Here is a 17,339-nt window from a genome sequence, read left to right on the forward strand (position 1 = left end):
GACAAATACAAATTCACACTTATTAAAAAAAAAAAAAAGATGCACCAAGACTAAATTTAATCTATGATAGCCAGCTAGACAACTTTCTCACAGTGATATATTGAAATCAGCACAATTTACATAATAAATATTATTGCAAGGCATAAAAACACATGTACATGATCAACAGAACACAGCCATAACTCTCTCCTGGGCCCCGGGACATTCTTACTGTTGACATTTAGATACATAATTTCTAAAAATCCTAGTCTTTCCATCTGCCTAACTTCTGGTTTCATCATGGTCTTGTTTATACGGAAAGGGGATGTTGTTCTGAAAACCTCAGAGTGAAACTGATGACTGAAGTCTCTCATGTGCTTTCACCTGCATTATTTGTCCAGGGGATCTCACTTACGGTCATTATAATGTGCTTTATTCGTTTCTGAGCACTGTGAGGATACATGAAGACAGACAGGAGCATAGCTCGGCTGTTAATGTTGTAGTTAGCAGGGATATTTTTACCCTGTCTTTAGCTTGTTCAGGAAAAGGAAGTCATTAGTACTGTCTTGAGGGACTAAAATTGCTCTGAGATCGGCTTCCCAAAAATCTCTCTAAACCTTTCTGAAGCAAAACCAAAATGTGGAATAGGATTTTAAGAGGCTGGATCTGACTCATTTTTCATTACTACTAACATATGTCCGGTTCATCTGTTCCTTCATGAAATCACCTCATGTGTGATAGCTACACTAGATTAACTCAACGTTAGAAAAAATGTACTCAAATGATTATTCATCAACCACAACGGTTGTCCTCAAGTGGACTCAAACACCAAAAGACAAATATCGCAATTTACATTTAGTCCCGTTTGTTCGCTGACCGCTTCATGCATACTTCACACAAAACTGGAAAAGCACTTTCTCTAACATTACTTTTGTCAGTGAGGGCACAGAAGGCTTTATCAGTCCATCAGCGCTTTTAAGGAAAAACTGCTGCATATCAGAAAAATCCACACCTAAACACACACCAAACAAATGTGGCTGTTCAATCAGACGGCCTCTTCTGGCAAAGTGCAGTTCACAGCCTTGTCTTTTAGTCAGAGGACTGGTTACATGAGAGTAGCCTAAAAACTAACCAATCCCTAAACCTAAACCTAAACCCAGTGGTTCTCCGTTTTTGTGTGCGATGCTAAAATTGCTCTGAGATCAGCTTCGCAAAAAACAATTTTTTTCAGCTTTTAAAAATATATACAATGGTGGCCAAAATCATTAGAGCACTAGTATTTTCAGCAGCTAAAAATGGTTTTAAGTCCATTATTTCTATCGTTTGCTGTAGTGTGTCAGTAGGAAATATCAGTTTATATTTCCAAACATTCATTTTGAAATTAATTGTAATAATCCAGTGAGATCTTTGTATGCACAAGGAGTCTGACAGCAGCCAGTGCTGCACGCAGAGATCTGATCTCAGCATCATGCAGTCCGTCTGAGATTACATGAAGAAACAGAACTAACTGAGACAGACTCAATCCAGAAGAACTGTGGCAACGTCTCCAAGACACCTGAAGAAACCTTCCTGTAAGGCTACAGTACTGTGAGACGTTTTAGGCACTAAAATGAGGATGTTTCAAAAATAGATTTAATTTATCAATTAACTTCTATTAACTAAATTAAAATCAACATTTGGTGTGAGCACCCTTTGTGTTTAAAACAGCTTTTGCCCTAGACGCACTTGTGCATAGTTTCTCAGGTAGCTTTGCAGGAAGGTTTCTTAAGGTACAATCAGTGTCTTTGTCAGACCGCCAGCAAGGCTTCATGCTGTGATCCCATTGTGTTTTCCAGCTAAAAGCTCCCAGCTATAGTCATCTGTTTACAAAACAAATGCAGACGGAATGTTTTTTTTCCTTTTTCAGTGTGTTCAAAGATCTATTACGCAATACCAGTAAGACTTACAGCTCTGTTTAGGAACAAACCTCAGAGTGTCACCTTTCAAAAGAGACCAAAACCATGCATATACTCCAATGCTTCAAGAACAGCATGCAATTTACTTTGGGTTTTAGTCAAATTTTACAGGTTTGCAAAGGGGTTAAAAAAAATCTTGACATTTACTCGTGCCTCTGCAAGCTAGTGTGATGGTCAAGCTCCAAAAAGAAGATAAAAGAACCATTAAACTAGTTCATATGATTCTTGTGCATTATTCAGAGCCTTCTGAATTAATTTGATTGCTTTACGTGACAAACAAACCATAATTTAAGTCAAAATCTTGTCCTCTCTCATTTGAATCTGTCTCAGACGTGAGAACGTTTGTGAGTGGCATTCATAAAGGAGAAGAAGAAGCCGCACACACAAACCTTGGTGGTTCTTGAATGCAGAAAGTGAACAAGTTTTGAGCATTAGGGAAGTCTCCCTTACGAGAGCCACTGCATCACGGGATGTATTGCTGTATGACGCGGCAGCAACTCTTCTTCCAGCTGCAAAGCTCTTCAGGAAGTGGTGAGAATAGCTGAGCTCATCACTGGCCTTACAGCACATTTACCGAGCATGCTGCTTGAGTACAGGGCATATACAGCAATCATGGAGTTAAATTTAATACCTTTTTTAAGACTCTTTCCATACATTTTAAGACCTCATCGCCACTCCAAGTTTTAACCGGTTACATCGGCGACACTTTAACTTACACAGAGTGCCTGATTTGATACAGACTTGACAAAGAGTGTCAGTACTGCACCTGATCAAGTCTGAATGATCATGGAAGGTAAAATAATGATCACAACTATTACATTATTTTAATTCTGCATCCCATGCCAGTAAAAAACAGCCCAAAGTAGCGCAATGACCATGTCCCGAACATCAAAATATGTCATTTCCATCCCTAAAATACATATTTTACAGTCAATGTTATGCACATTGATCATAAACACAGCTCAAAGGCTTCCTACTAGTGGCCCTCCTTCACACCTGTTTTATTACAGGTAGAATGCAAAATGTTTGAGTAAAAGCATTTCAGTCAAATGTAATTTATGTAATATTTAAAACCTTTAACCCACTGGGGAAAATCAACCCATGGCAACAGTTTAAAATCAGCAGTTTAAAATCATTGACAAATATCTTATATTGTAAGGTGTGCTCCCTTTGCACAGTGCACATGCGATCGCGAAATCGAAAGTGAACTACGACTGCGAGTGCTCATTCAAAGGGGATTTAAATACCCCACATATTGATAGTGGCTCCCTGATGCGTGAAAAATTATATACAATATTATTATATATATATATTAAAATTATACACAATATACAAAATCGCAGAAGCAGATGGGAGCGGGCGGTAATGGTCAGAAATTCAGCGAGAGCGGGATCAACAAGCCCCGCGCTATCACGCAGCAGCGCAGTCAGTCAGTGAGCGCCGTAACAGATGACGTCAAATCTTGCGGGATTCCATAAATAAACTACACAGAACCCCACTATTCGACAAATATACATAATGAAAAGATGATTCAAAATTTAATACTTTGGAAAATGGCATTTAAGACTTTTTAATACTTTTTAAGGGCCTTCATTTTCTCTAAATTGATTTATCAACTTTTAATACTTTTTAAGACACCGCGGACACCCTGGAGTAAGACACGCAGTTATATCATTAAGGACTGCACTCGCCCTGCTCTCCATCTGCTTGTATTTATTTCACTTGTATTTATTGTTCTTAGCATGTTACTTTTACTAACTCTAGATCATTGCTCACCACTGTTCTTTTTCACCTGTTATAAACAGCTTCATATAGACCAGCGGTCTTCAACCTTGCTCCTGGAGAGCTACCGTCCTGCAGACTTCAGCACCAACACACCTGCTGGTAATTATCAAGCAACCCTGAACAAAGCCACTAGAAGGCAAGCCTGCGACCCTTTAGCCAAAAAAGTGTAACAGCTAATGCTAACGCTTCCGCGGTATGCAGGGAAGGAGACCAGAGGCCGTTTTGTTTGAATGGATGTCAATGGAGGAGAGGCTTTACTACGCTGAATAAACTATTAAACTATTTTTAGAGTTTACACTGAAAAAAATGACGTTTTATAAGAGAAGTCACTGACTTTTTGCGGCAGGTGGGATTCAGCTTGTGGCACTTCTCATTCATTCCTATGGCATCCGTAAACGGCGATTGAGTGTCGCACAACTCTGACTGAAATTCCGTGATATCAAGGCTATAATGTGATTGGTTATTAAGGCACACGTGATCCAAGTTGACCGTTACGCTTTCTCCAAATTAAGTAATACAGACCCTCTCATCTCCCAATAGTAAGACAATCTCTGCCCTGAATGCTGGTTCATGTGTGTTTGATTGGGGTCGGAGCTGAGATCTGCAGGACAGTAGCTCTCCAGGAGCAGGGTTAGAGACCCCTGATCTAAACCATGTGTGTTTGTTCATGTCTAAGTCTTATACATGCTTGTACTGTCATTGTCTGAATCTGAGCCTTGTCACAAGCACTTCATTGACCAGTGTACCCATTGCAAATAACAAATAAATTAATTTGACTCTTATGACACTAACTTTACATATAGAAGAGTTTAAATCCAGAGGGAGACTAACACAAAAATAACCAATATTTTAAAAAAGATGAAGATGTCCACTTTGCCAATGCAGATAATAGATTAAGATCTATCCTATATAACAGGTCTTCAACCCTGCTCCTGGAGACCCACTGTCTTGCAAAGGCTGGCCACACACTTGATGATTTTAAGCCTGATTTTGAGCCCGATTTGCACCCCCAAGCAATCTGGGGGGTGTGGCCCAGATTTTAGGCTTGTTGCAACTGACTTTATTGTGTGGTGTCATTACGATTATTTTACTGCTCCTGATCACGTCGGAGCTCCCACAATCCCAAATCGTAAATATCAAACATGTTTGATGAGAGCGAGCAAGCGTCAACTACCGGATGTTGCGTGCTTCTATATCTGAAAGTGGGAGCCACAAACATGCCACGAAAGTGGAGTATTGAGAAAGATCACCCTTATTATTTTTTTGTATACTCTGTTTTTCACTGTGAAACAGAATGTGCTCCAGGAAAACCAGCTGACAATGTCGATTGTCCTTCATTTTTTTTTCTTTTCAAGTTATGTTTGATCTCGCGAGTCTCCGTGAGATCTCGTGTCACTGTGAAATCATTCCTACAATCAACAAGTGTATGGTCTCGTGGTCCGGTCGAATCCTCTAGTGTGTTCGTTCAGAGGACTAAAATGCTAAAAATCAGTTAAAACGGTCATAATGTCTGTTGTCTCCCAAAGTTTTAAAATTGGTTAGGGGGGTGTGGCCCAGATTTTAGGCTTGTTGCAACTGACTTTATTGTGTGGTGTCATTACGATTATTTTACTGCTCCTGATCACGTCGGAGCTCCCACAATCCCAAATCGTAAATATCAAACATGTTTGATGAGAGCGAGCAAGCGTCAACTACCGGATGTTGCGTGCTTCTATATCTGAAAGTGGGAGCCACAAACATGCCACGAAAGTGGAGTATTGAGAAAGATCACCCTTATTATTTTTTTGTATACTCTGTTTTTCACTGTGAAACAGAATGTGCTCCAGGAAAACCAGCTGACAACATCGATTGTCCTTCATTTTTTTTTCTTTTCAAGTTATGTTTGATCTCGCGAGTCTCCGTGAGATCTCGTGTCACTGTGAAATCATTCCTACAATCAACAAGTGTATGGTCTCGTGGTCCGGTCGAATCCTCTAGTGTGTTCGTTCAGAGGACTAAAATGCTAAAAATCAGTTAAAACGGTCATAATGTCTGTTGTCTCCCAAAGTTTTAAAATTGGTTAAGATTTGAAAACCGTCTAGTGTGGCCCAGGCCTAAGTTTAGTTCCAACCTTCTCCAACACACCTGCCTGCCATTTTCAAGTCATCCTGAACACCTTGGCTGTATCCAAAATCACCCCCTCTACCCTTAAATAGGGCACTTTTTGAGTGAACAGCCATTTGTAGTGGTGTCCGAAACCTTAGTGGACGTTCTCAAGTGCACTTATTCAATCCCATGAGTGTACAATGAGTGTACAACCAGTGCACGCTTAACGGCTAGAGAATACCCATAGTGCACTGTGAGAGTTGCACGCCAAATGAATTCCCGCGTCTCGCCAGAAGAAGGCGCCTGCAGCTGAATCATCCATCCATTCATTTTACAAAACGCTCGTCCACCACGTAATACAACACAGGTTCATTGTAAATTGATTATTAAATTGTTGAACTAGGGTTTATACATTTCCATGAAAGAGTTCAAGATAAATCCTTTAACCCTACTCCTGGAGCTGCCAGTTTGCCAGTTTCAAATAATTATTAAACAGCAAGCACAAACTATGCAAAAGCGGCAGTCATTCCGGTGCACTCAGTGTTCAGATTTGTTTTCATTCACTCCTTCAAGTGAACTGTATTGGTGGCCTAATGTAGGGAATAGTGAATGAGGGTATAAAGGTGGCGATTTCGGATACAGCCCTTGATTAGCTGGTTCAGGTGTGCATGATTAAGGTTGGAGCCTAACTACAGGACAGTGGGTCTCCAGGAGCAGGGCTGAAAGGCATCTATTTAAGAATAATCCGTTTTTCTTCCCCTAACCCACAAACTCTTATAATAACAAGAGTTTTATCAGAGTGCTGTTCTACCTTTGGTGGAACGTAGAATTCAAGCTGGAACTTCTCTCCTGCGTCCACTTGCGTGGCGGTCTTCCTCAACAGCAACCTGCATTTCTGCCACTGTGCCGCCCCCATACATTTAGTGTCATCGGCCACCATGTATCTGAGTGCACCCTCCCTCTGGATCTCCAACAGCTCCGCCTTATGGCCCTGAGAGCCCCGCGGTAGCCGTAGCTTCTGGCTCCAGTGTTCGGACCCCACGGACTCGGCTCCATTGGTCCTCCTGGAGCTCCCCGAGGGGTCTGGTTCTGGAGAGGCCCTGCGGTGCCAGATCTCCTTCACCCCATCCACCACGCTCAGACTCATGTTTCGGAGGGAAAAACCCTTCTTGAAGCGAGCCTTACGTCGCCCCAATGACACATCCTCCGAACTCCTGGACTGGCTCACGGTTGCCTTCTTACGGGTGGGGGTCTGCTGTTCCTGTCCGCTGGCTCCGCCCCCTCCGCTGTCCATGCTATCCAGCGATTCGCTCGAGGCCCCCACGTCTTTGCGCCGATGGTAGAGGTCGTGGCTGAAGGGCAGCGTGCAGCTCTGTATGCCCACAAAGGGTACGATGCTGTACTTCGGAGCGGAGGAGTCTCCCGGAGAGCCGGGACCTTGAACCTGGTCGAGGGCGGCAGAGAAGCAGGTCAAGAAGTGTTGAGCAAAGTGTTGCGAGAAGCTGGCATCAGCACCAGGCGAGTCGTAGCATGGGTTCTCGCTGATGAATCGCCGGAACTTGTAGGCAAAATCGGCGGCAGAAGCTCGAGCGTGAAGCTCACAGAACTCCTTCCAATCAGGCAGTGTGCAGGAGGAGTGCTCCGGGCTGCTGGGAGCCCCGTCGCCATTCATTACTAGGCCATGCCAATGCCCTGGCAAACCACTGTCACACAGACAGAGAGAGAGAGAAACAAAGAGAGAGACAGGTCAGTAAGCAAAATCACAAAGGGTGAGGCAAAATGGTTCATGTGACCCTATATCTTCCTCCCATGTGGCACAGATTGACAGGATATGACCCACGGACATATAAACAGGAAAAAAAAGTGCGTGGATTCCGATATTCTCAGAATGGTTTCAGGCCTCATGCATTTATGTTCATATTTGGAAATAAATCTGATATGACTCAGATATGCGTATTTGCGTCGGATATTCCCGTCAATGCGAATTGTACATAATTTAAATAGCGGTGACGAATGACGTCAACTCAGGTGGACACTTTTGTGAGTCAGTACGCAGTGTTGCCAAGTCCGCGGTTTACCTGCAGAATTGGGCTACTTTTACACCGTTGCCGCGGGTTGTTTTTTAGTCCATGGATTAAAGCTAACACCCCCCCCCCTTTTTAATGGAGGGGGACCCTTGCCAGAGGGGAAAGCCGCAAAAAACGCAATTGGGCTAGATTTGTTTAGCAGACCTGGCAACCTGTCAGTACGTCTACTCTGGGTTGTTTTGCCAAGTTTATAGTGTAAATGCAGATATTGGATATGGGTCACTTTTAGAAGAAAATATAAGCTGGTTGTCAGAAAAATCGGATATAGTCAACAAATCGGAATTGGGCATCAAGACCTGCAGTGTAAATGTGGCCAAAGTGTCATTTAAACTGGCATGGCCTCACAAATGTCTCAGCCAAGTCAGTCGATTTTGAGAGCAACTTCCAAAAAACACAACTGTAGGGGGAAAATCACCCCCTTCAAGTATTTAATTTGGTCAGTCCAATCAAATGGCATGTTTGAAAATTAATATTCCTCATTTGCCTCATACTGCTTTATACTGACTACATGTTGCTCAAAACTTACAATTCAGAAAGTTTTGCTAAATTTCCATACTGCTCTTTTACATACAAAGAGAGTTCTTACACTAGTTTTTTTTTTCAACTCCCATCCTACAAAATTAGTCCAATCTTCACAAACTTTCACTCAGCTGATTTTCTGCCCAAATTTCAGAAAAGTTATCAATTTTCAAAACTGTTTTAGAGAAATGGCAATAATTTGGTGCACTGCAATGAAATCCTGCTCTGAGAGTATCGGAGCAGTCTGGGAACATCGCCACCTACTAGTTAAGCACTATAACAAACACTACAGCAGATGTCAGAATTTGTTTAAAATAGATTATGTTTGTGTTTTAAAGAACATTTAATCATTATTGTGCAACCAAATGTGACCATGTTAGTTAATGAAAAAAGCCATAACAAACACACACAAGCATCTCTATTATATGCATGACGGGGATTTCCATGCAAGCCAATTGGTTGTGGTTTTGAAATACAAAATTACATTTTACAATAAACATTAAAAACGATCATCATTCACCACAGCAAGATAATCACATTTCATTACATTCACCAAGTCAGTGAACAAAGCCAAAGCATAATATGAACATAAGACCCATTGCATTTAAAATTTATTGAATGCCATAGCTGCACTGTATTTCTGCACTGATCAAAAACACATTTTATCATCTTGGATGCTGGCATATGGATGTTTAAAGGAAATACACTTTTTTTAAACAATATATGAAGTACCCATTACCACATGATGTGCATGCAACACTTACTCAACATATGTTTTGTAAATGTAACAGGAAAATAAACAGGAGAAGCAGAACACAAAATGTCAGCAGACTGAAGCTACTGCAAGATTAACCAAACCATGTTAACCAAAGCAGACCACAAACCGCTCTGCCACGGCACCGTCAGGAGGAGGACACAAGTACCCTAAAACGACTGACAGTCAGACTGAAGAGTACACAATAAGATTACTGTAAAATAAAATAAATAAAAAAAAATATTGCACAATTAATCACTTTTCTGACACAGACACACAGCAGTCTCTTCTCTCTGGACACTAGACTTCTTTTCCAATCATAATGTAGAGAATGACACCGAGTGCAGAGACGCACAGACCAGCATCTGTCTGAAAATAAGAGCCATTCACTGAACACGTGACATTAAGACAAGTGTATAACACGAGATCAGTGCATTATACTGAAACAGTACAGTGGCCTCCACAAATATTGGCACCCTTGGAAAATGAGCAAAACAGACCATGGAAAATGTCTTTGGTGTTTATCTTCTTGGTCTTTCGTTCAAAATATTCGCAAAAATCTAACCTTAATTAAAGTAAAAAAAAAACAAAAAATTGGTACCCCTGCATTTAATACTTTGTGTAGCCTCCCTTTGCCAAGATAACAGCTCTGAGTCTTCTTCTATAATGTGTAATGAGGTTATTAATAAACATATGGCAAGGGAGCGGAGACCATTCTTTCATACAGAATCTCTCCAGAGCATTCAGATTCGAAGTGTGGACTTTTTTGTCCATGGCAAAACCTTAATTCTGTGGTCCGGGAACTATTTCGTTGCTGATTTTGAGGTGTGCTTTGGATCATTGTCCTGCTGGAAGATCCGGCCACAGCCCAGTTGAAGCTTCCTGACATGAGTTTGCTGCTTGAGGACATCAAAGGTTTTTTAAGGCAACTTTCCCAAACGATCAGTGGTTATTTAGTGATCTTAGAGACTCTCTGATCCTAAGACTCAACCAGCATCTGCACTTCTCCAAATGTGATCTTTAAAGACTGTTTGGCCACTCAAACCATCCTCCTCCTTGCCTTGTGCGAGACACACGTCTTCTTCCAGCTCCACTTGATTTGAAGCATATTAATTATTGCCCAGAGAGCAGAAATGAGCGTTTCAACCGTGCTCATTTCAAACTGAACTATTTTGAAGTAATAGCCATTTTCTGATTTGTGCAGCTCAACAATCTTTTGTCATACATTGTTACTGTATTCTCAGGTCTTTCTCATAGTGATGGATGACAGCAGAAATTTGGCCTGTGTGTCGCCTCATATGTGAAACAGGATGCCATTTAAGTGTTTCCAACCAATAAAGTAACCATACGTTATAAACAGAATATGTTAGGTTTTTACTCATTACAATTTGTAGGGATGCCATGCCACATGTCGCACTTATTTGAAAGAATTGTATTTATTTATTCCACATTCATTTTTTGTGTATAATTTTACTTTAATCAAAGGTTAGACTTTTGTGAATATTTTTGAATGAAAGACTACGACAAGTTTTGCTCCTATTTACCAAGGGTGCCAATATTAGAGAGTTGTAGCTAGATAATGTTATATAATGTACAGTATATAACATCATATACACACGCTTATACTCATATTTGACAGCACAGAAAATAACAGATGAAAAAGCTTACTTTCTGAGCTGCTGAAAACACACAAATGTAAAAGAGAGAGAAAATATGAGCAATTAACCAAACTAACCTTTCTCCAATATATAGACAGGTTTATTTATTTTTTAAATATATTGAGATGTTGTGCTTCTACGCATTGCAATTTTGTATCACATTATTTTAATTTTCCATGTTTTAACTTTTCCACATACTGTAGTTCTGCCCCAGCTTGTTTACACTGATTTCATTGCTCTGAATGAACATTTAGACACAGTTATGGGGGAATTTACACAAGTGACAATTTCATTCACCGCTAAATATTTGTATAATTCTTGTATCATTCTTACACATGCAGTTTCTCCGCGCTCATATTATTTGAGAGACTATGGCATTTATTAGTAACCTATTTGTAATAATTTATTGTCAACCCATTTTTGTTTTAAGTGAACTGCAAAAACTAAAAAGTGAGGGGGAAAAAAGTAACCAGTTAGAGCATCTCATTTACACATTTCCATTCATATCCATTAACCTAAAATCTTGATGCTGTTAAAGCGTCCTCGTTTGTAATGGTTTTATGGTAGGGTCCATTTTCATGTTCTCGTCTAGGGCCCCTGTGTGTACAGTAAGCTGCAGTGTGTTTTTGCATGCATGCATCATTTGATTATTTCAGGTTCTCTGTTATTGGGTGGGTGATGCATGATGCTGTGAGTCTCTTGTGAATGAAGCCGGTGCACGAGGCCTGAATCAACAAGACACACGCGCGCATCGATACAAAACACTGTGCAGAATTCAGATGAGCAACACTGAAGCAGCGCCTGTGACCCATATTACGCTTTAATCATCAGCCACCGCACATGCGAGTGCCTTAACCACAAATAAACACATGCGAACGCATACATGTATGTAAAGCGGCGCATAATGAATGAGAGCGAAGGGCCGTTCATTCAGGACGCGGGCCCCTGATTCATCTCACCTCCGATAAATGCGTCACTGCATCTGATGCCGGTGCCGTTATTCCAGATCCATCGACGGCGGCTTGTGGAGGCCTCCAGCACATCGCATCGCTGCATGATCCATAAGTGAGCAGGATAGAGACTGATACATGACCCGCGCACATCTATTCTCCAGGCAATACAGCTGCTCTTAAAGGGGACGCGGCGCCATTTCCGATTGGTCCTTAAATGGGCAACGTCATGAAGTCATTGGTCACCATTGAGTGAAGGTGATTCAGAGCATCCTCCTCCTCCTCCATCAAGCTGAAAACTCACTATAGGATCAGATCACATGAGTGCTGCTGTATGTTCATGGAGACGGCGCTATGGAATACTAGCTTGTGTGTACTGCATACTGCATACTATACTACAGTTTATGTACGGCCATTGCTCCTGTTCATATATCAGTAAGATTGTCATTACATCGTAGTCGATGTAACTTCGATGGAGCCCACTGTCCTCTTTTTGGAAAACTAAAATACGGTCACCCTAATCTAAATGATTTAAGAGCATTTTCACATATGCTACACTTGAAATGAACCAAACTCAGCTCAGTTAAACTACGCTAAAAAGGGATCCAGCCGCAAGTGACCTCAGTGCTCACAATGTAAGTGGACTTAAAAGGGGACTCAATCAAACCCCAAAACAAACTGAGTATGGTTCATTTGTGGGTGTCTGAGATCTTTTTTTTTTCTTTCTTCTTCTTGGGAGTGCCCAAATGAGCTAGATGTGAAAACGGCCTAAATATCACGCAGGCTTCTGTCCAAACCAATTAGATACAGATATCGCACATGAATATTATATCACAGTCTGTCTTGGATTTCAATGCCTGTTGCACAGAGGTGGACAGTAACGAAGTTCATTTACTTGATTACTGTACTTAAGTACACTTTTTAAGTATCTGTACTTTACTTTTTTCTGGAACTTATGACTTTAACTTCACTACGTTTGAAAGACAAATATCGTACTTTTCACTCCACTACATTTCTACCAAGGTCCTCGAACTAGAAAGTCGTTACTATGTAGCAGCTTTGAAAGTCAGTGGGTGTTTTTTTTTTTCTAGACAGTGTATCATTAATCAGTCTTGTAGGGTTACGTGAACTGCTTTCCCATCGCTTGTTGCATTTCTATAGGTTTTTAACATTCTAAAAGCTCTTCATTCCAAAGATATACAAGCTTGTCAGTGTATTCAGTAGGCGTAATATATTGTAAGTTGCTTCAGAGGCATAAGGCATTGCAAGTATTACATACAACAATAATAAAACAGTGCATTGACATAAAAAAGGAAATACATTTTTGGTACTTAAGTACTTTTAAAAGCAAGTACTTCTGTACTTTTACTTAAGTAAAAATCTATCCTTACAACTTTCACTTGTAAAGGAGTCATATTTGACCAGCAGTATCTATCCTTTCACTCAAGTAATAAGAGTTGTGTACTTGGTCCACCTCTGCTGTTGCATTTTTATACACAAGGACGCTGAACATCACAACACAACACAGTGTCTAAACGCTCACTGAGCCGCAAAGGACTGTGGGAGGAGAGAGAATCCACATTCATGAAGAGTTTTACTCTAGACACGTGCTATTCTCATCAAACAACACAGGTTTCACGGGAACGTCCTCAGCGTCTCAAACAAAAAAATAAAGTAGTTGCACTATGCGTGTCGACTGCTGATGAATGAAAGCACACAAAACACTCAAGTTATCCACTGCGTGTCTGTCCATCGTCCAGCCGTTTACTGTACTCGTTCTCATGCTAAATGCATTCTGAGATTCATGTCCTAAACCAGACAGCCATGTCAAATAACAGAAGATTGTGACTCATGCAGAAAACGAGAAACCCTTCTAAACAGGGCTGAACGTGTGGACTGTGAGTCTATAAGCAAGCATGAAGCACAAGAGCAGCCAGTGAATTCAGATTAATTCCGAGCACGTTAAACGGAGTTTAAACAGGGCTGAACGTGTGGACTGTGTGAGAGATGCATCAGTGTTTAAACATGAGGGTCATAGTTATAATTCTGTAGTTTTTGAGCTCAGCATCAGCAGTAGAGTTTGTGTTCTCGTTAATACGCCGATTCTCTGAAGTAGCAGGTGAATATACCACGGTACATGAATACAGTAATCGTTATCACTGGCCTCCTCGGTCTTATGGAGTTCACATCAAACATGCTGCAGGTTCAGGGAGACACAAATACAAATACGAAAAAGTACGCAGCTCAGATTAAACACGCAAATAATCTGCAGCTGCAGTGAAGATCAAAGTCTCTCGCATCACTGCATCGGACACTCTGATTGGCCGAGTCTGGTCACATGGGCTGAGAACTCCAACAGAGGATGTCACAGGAAATCAGGCAGGCCAATGTGATGATGCAGCTCTGCTGCTACAGCATGCTGGGAAACGCCGGAGCAGAGGTCGCGCGGGGTCAAATGAAATTCACTAAAGAAGTGCTTTCTGAAACACACAGAAAGCCATTACTGTCATGTCTCTCTCAGACAGCTAACACAATAAAACTGCACAAAAAGCATCTGGAGAAGAACCCAGACCATGTGTGTGTGTGTGTGTGTGTGTGTGTGTGTGTGTGTGTGTGTCGCGCGGGGTCAAATGAAATTCACTAAAGAAGTGCTTTCTGAAACACACAGAAAGCCATTACTGTCATGTCTCTCTCAGACAGCTAACACAATAAAACTGCACAAAAAGCATCTGGAGAAGAACCCAGACCATGTGTGTGTGTGTGTGTGTTAATGGATCTCATGTTCAGATCTGGCTGGTTCTGGAAAAGCACTGCACACTCATGTACAGCAGAATGAACTGCTGAGGGTTTGGACTCATTAAGAGCCGTTAGATGAATTACTCAAGCACACAACACCCCGCTGCATGTCTGCAGACCGATGGAGGAGACGGTTTTGTTTCTCACTAATTATTCATTACAAAATGAGCCTTTAACTTCTGCTTCCACAATGAAAACATGCAAGGATGAACCCAAGAGCAGAAGCCCACTGCTCGAGCATCATCAGTGTATGTCCAGAGATATTCTCTGTACAGCAGTCGACAGAAGCCCTTCATTTATTAATAATTAGGCTCATCAGATGCTGCTTTCAGAGTTGCAGTACTCCACGCCATTTCATTTATTTAAAGCCACTCCACAGATGTTCCTCTGAACGAGTAAAGAAAATTACTGGTTCATGTTGAAAAGTTTAGTCAGTGTGTTTTGTTGGGAAAGAAAACAATACTTTTATTTAGCAAGGATGCACTAAATTGATCAAAAGTGACAGTAATGTTACAAAAGACTTCTATTTTAAATACATGCTGTTCTTTTGAATTGATTATAATCAAAAATGTTTCTTGAGCAGCAAATCAGCATATTGATTTCTGAAGATCATGTGACACTGAAGACTGGAGTAATGATGCTGAAAATACAGCTTTGATCACAGAAATAAATTACACTTTAACAGATATTCACATAGAAAACCGCTATTTGAAACTGTAATAATATATCAGTTTTTACTCTATTTTTGATCAAATGAATGCAGCCTTGGTGAGCAGAAGATACTTATTTCAAAAACATAAAAAAATCTTACCGACCCCAAACTTTTGAATGGTAGTTTTATTAATACCTTAATCTCATAAAAAAAAAAAAAAGAAAAACACACGTTCCCTGAAAGCTTAAATTTAATATCAAGAGACTATACCTAAAGTCCCAACAGTTAAATATACAAAATAAAGGGATACAAATATTGTCAGATGCTTTGTGTCGAAGTATCTGGCACAAGGTTGAATAAACCGTTACCACTGATTTTTATCTCTGTAAAGCATTAGAATCAGATGCTAGAGCTGATTGATTTCATTGAAGTAAAAATGGACAGTAACAAAGAAAATGCTCAAAACATGACCTGCAGAACATCTCGTTATGTAAATTAACAGCATCAAACCTTTAAACCTCCAGTCAATTTAATATTTAACCCAGTATATTCCCTAACTAACCTGGTCCCAGTAGCAGTAATTCAATGACAATCTACGATTCTCACGTCATAAAAATATGATTGATGTGAACAGCTCTCTCTAGTGGATAGAAGCTGCTACTGCCACGTGTCTCCATCCTCATGGAAACGGTGCAGGTGGTCTGAGTATCTGTGGGAGGAAAGACGAAGAAAACCACATGCATTAAACACACATGCTGTATGTGAACACGTAGCGTTTCAAAACCAGAGGCTCATTCGATCAAATCTCATTCAGGAAACTCGGAGTAAAAACACTCACTTCTTTGCACAAAATGCCGCACAGTCCCGACCGATACTCTCACTCCAGGCGGCTTTATACAGCACCTGATCACACACACACACACACACACACACACACACAGCTCAGCGGATCAGAACAAGTCAACATGAGCTGTGAAGCACAGTTTAAACTGAGGCTCAAGTCACTCACCAGGAAGACGAGGCAGTGCAGCATCAGCGTGTAGAAGAACGCCACAGTTCTGGCCATCTTATTGGACAGGATCACACGACCCTGAAACAGACACGTCGAACATCAGCACAGACAGCAAAAGGGGAGGGCAACGACAAAACATCAGGAGTTACTGGGGGAGTTATAACCTTAACAACATAACATTTGCTAAAAATCAAGTTTACTCATCCTCAGGCCTGAGTTTGTTTCTTCATCAGGTTTGGAGAAATGTAGCATTGCATCAGTGTCTCAGCAATGGATGCTCTGCAGTGAATGGGTGCCGTCAGAATGAGAGTCCAAACAGCTGATAAAAACATCACAAGTAATCCACAGCACTCCAGTCCATCAGTTAACATCTGGAGAAGACAAAAGCTGAAACAAATCCAGCATTCAGATGTTTTTAACTAAAATACCATAGAGTCCATAATCCATAATAACGCTTCCTCCAGTGAAAAAGTGCATCTGCTGTTGTCTCTCACATCAAAATCCAGTCACATATTTGTTTAGAGATGTTTTGGCTTGTAACAGTACAGTGCTTGATCTGTGCAGATTTCCCTCCTGATTCAGACCAGAACACTTTTTCACTGGAGGAAGCGTTATTATGGATTATTTGAGTTAAAAAAAACATCTTACTGATGGATTTGTTTCAGCTTTTGTGTTCTCCAGATGTTAACTGATGGACTGGAGTGCTGTGGATTACTTGTGGAAACCTGATGAAGAAACAAACTCATCCTGATCTCAGATGATCTGAGGGTGAACACATTTAGAGCTAATGTTTGTTTTTGTGTGAACTCTTCCTAGGCGGAGGTGTTTAGGAATCTTTACAACAGGGTTTGATGTGCTCTGTGTTTCATGGGTTTACTCCACACACGTTCCTCGTTCTGGTGCAGTGAAGGCCTGATGCGAGTCAAACACGCGCTCAGAGATGAAAGCATCATAAACACACTCCAGTCCGTGGATTATAAGGCGTTTCAGACAGCAGATGAGTTCACTGATGTTTAGAGGATCTGTGGAAGCCCTGTGAAGGATGAAAGACTCCATTCTGATCTCAACCGAATCTCAGAAACACCTCAGAACAGAAAAGCCCCTTGT

General features: G+C 40.9%; 2 protein-coding genes across 4 annotated transcripts in view; both read right to left on the reverse strand.

Moving 5' to 3' along the window:
* The window catches only part of sh2b2 (SH2B adaptor protein 2), a 27,576-nt gene extending 15,649 nt beyond the window's left edge, over positions 1-11,927 (reverse strand). For both annotated transcript variants that reach the window (XM_016452648.1, XM_016452647.1), the window contains exons 1-2: positions 11,782-11,927; positions 6,616-7,507 (exon numbers count right to left, since the gene is read on the reverse strand). In XM_016452648.1, the coding sequence (XP_016308134.1) occupies positions 6,616-7,476 (861 nt within the window). In that variant the 5' untranslated portion in view covers positions 7,477-7,507; positions 11,782-11,927. The remainder of the gene's footprint in view (positions 1-6,615; positions 7,508-11,781) is intronic.
* A 3,500-nt stretch (positions 11,928-15,427) lies between these two features.
* Positions 15,428-17,339, reverse strand: part of cux1b (cut-like homeobox 1b) — a 42,042-nt gene continuing 40,130 nt past the window's right edge. Inside the window, exons 21-23 of one of the 2 annotated variants that reach the window (XM_016452649.1) lie at positions 16,230-16,310; positions 16,059-16,123; positions 15,428-15,929 (exon numbers count right to left, since the gene is read on the reverse strand). In XM_016452649.1, the coding sequence (XP_016308135.1) occupies positions 15,878-15,929; positions 16,059-16,123; positions 16,230-16,310 (198 nt within the window). In that variant the 3' untranslated portion in view covers positions 15,428-15,877. Of the gene's footprint in view, positions 15,930-16,058; positions 16,124-16,229; positions 16,311-17,339 lie in introns of those variants that run through there. The other variant, XM_016452650.1, reaches the window with a different exon arrangement.

The sequence above is a fragment of the Sinocyclocheilus anshuiensis genome, unplaced genomic scaffold, assembly GCF_001515605.1.
Source record: "Sinocyclocheilus anshuiensis isolate Anshui unplaced genomic scaffold, SAMN03320099.WGS_v1.1 scaffold1478, whole genome shotgun sequence".
In the NCBI taxonomy this organism is placed as follows: Eukaryota; Metazoa; Chordata; class Actinopteri; order Cypriniformes; family Cyprinidae; genus Sinocyclocheilus; species Sinocyclocheilus anshuiensis.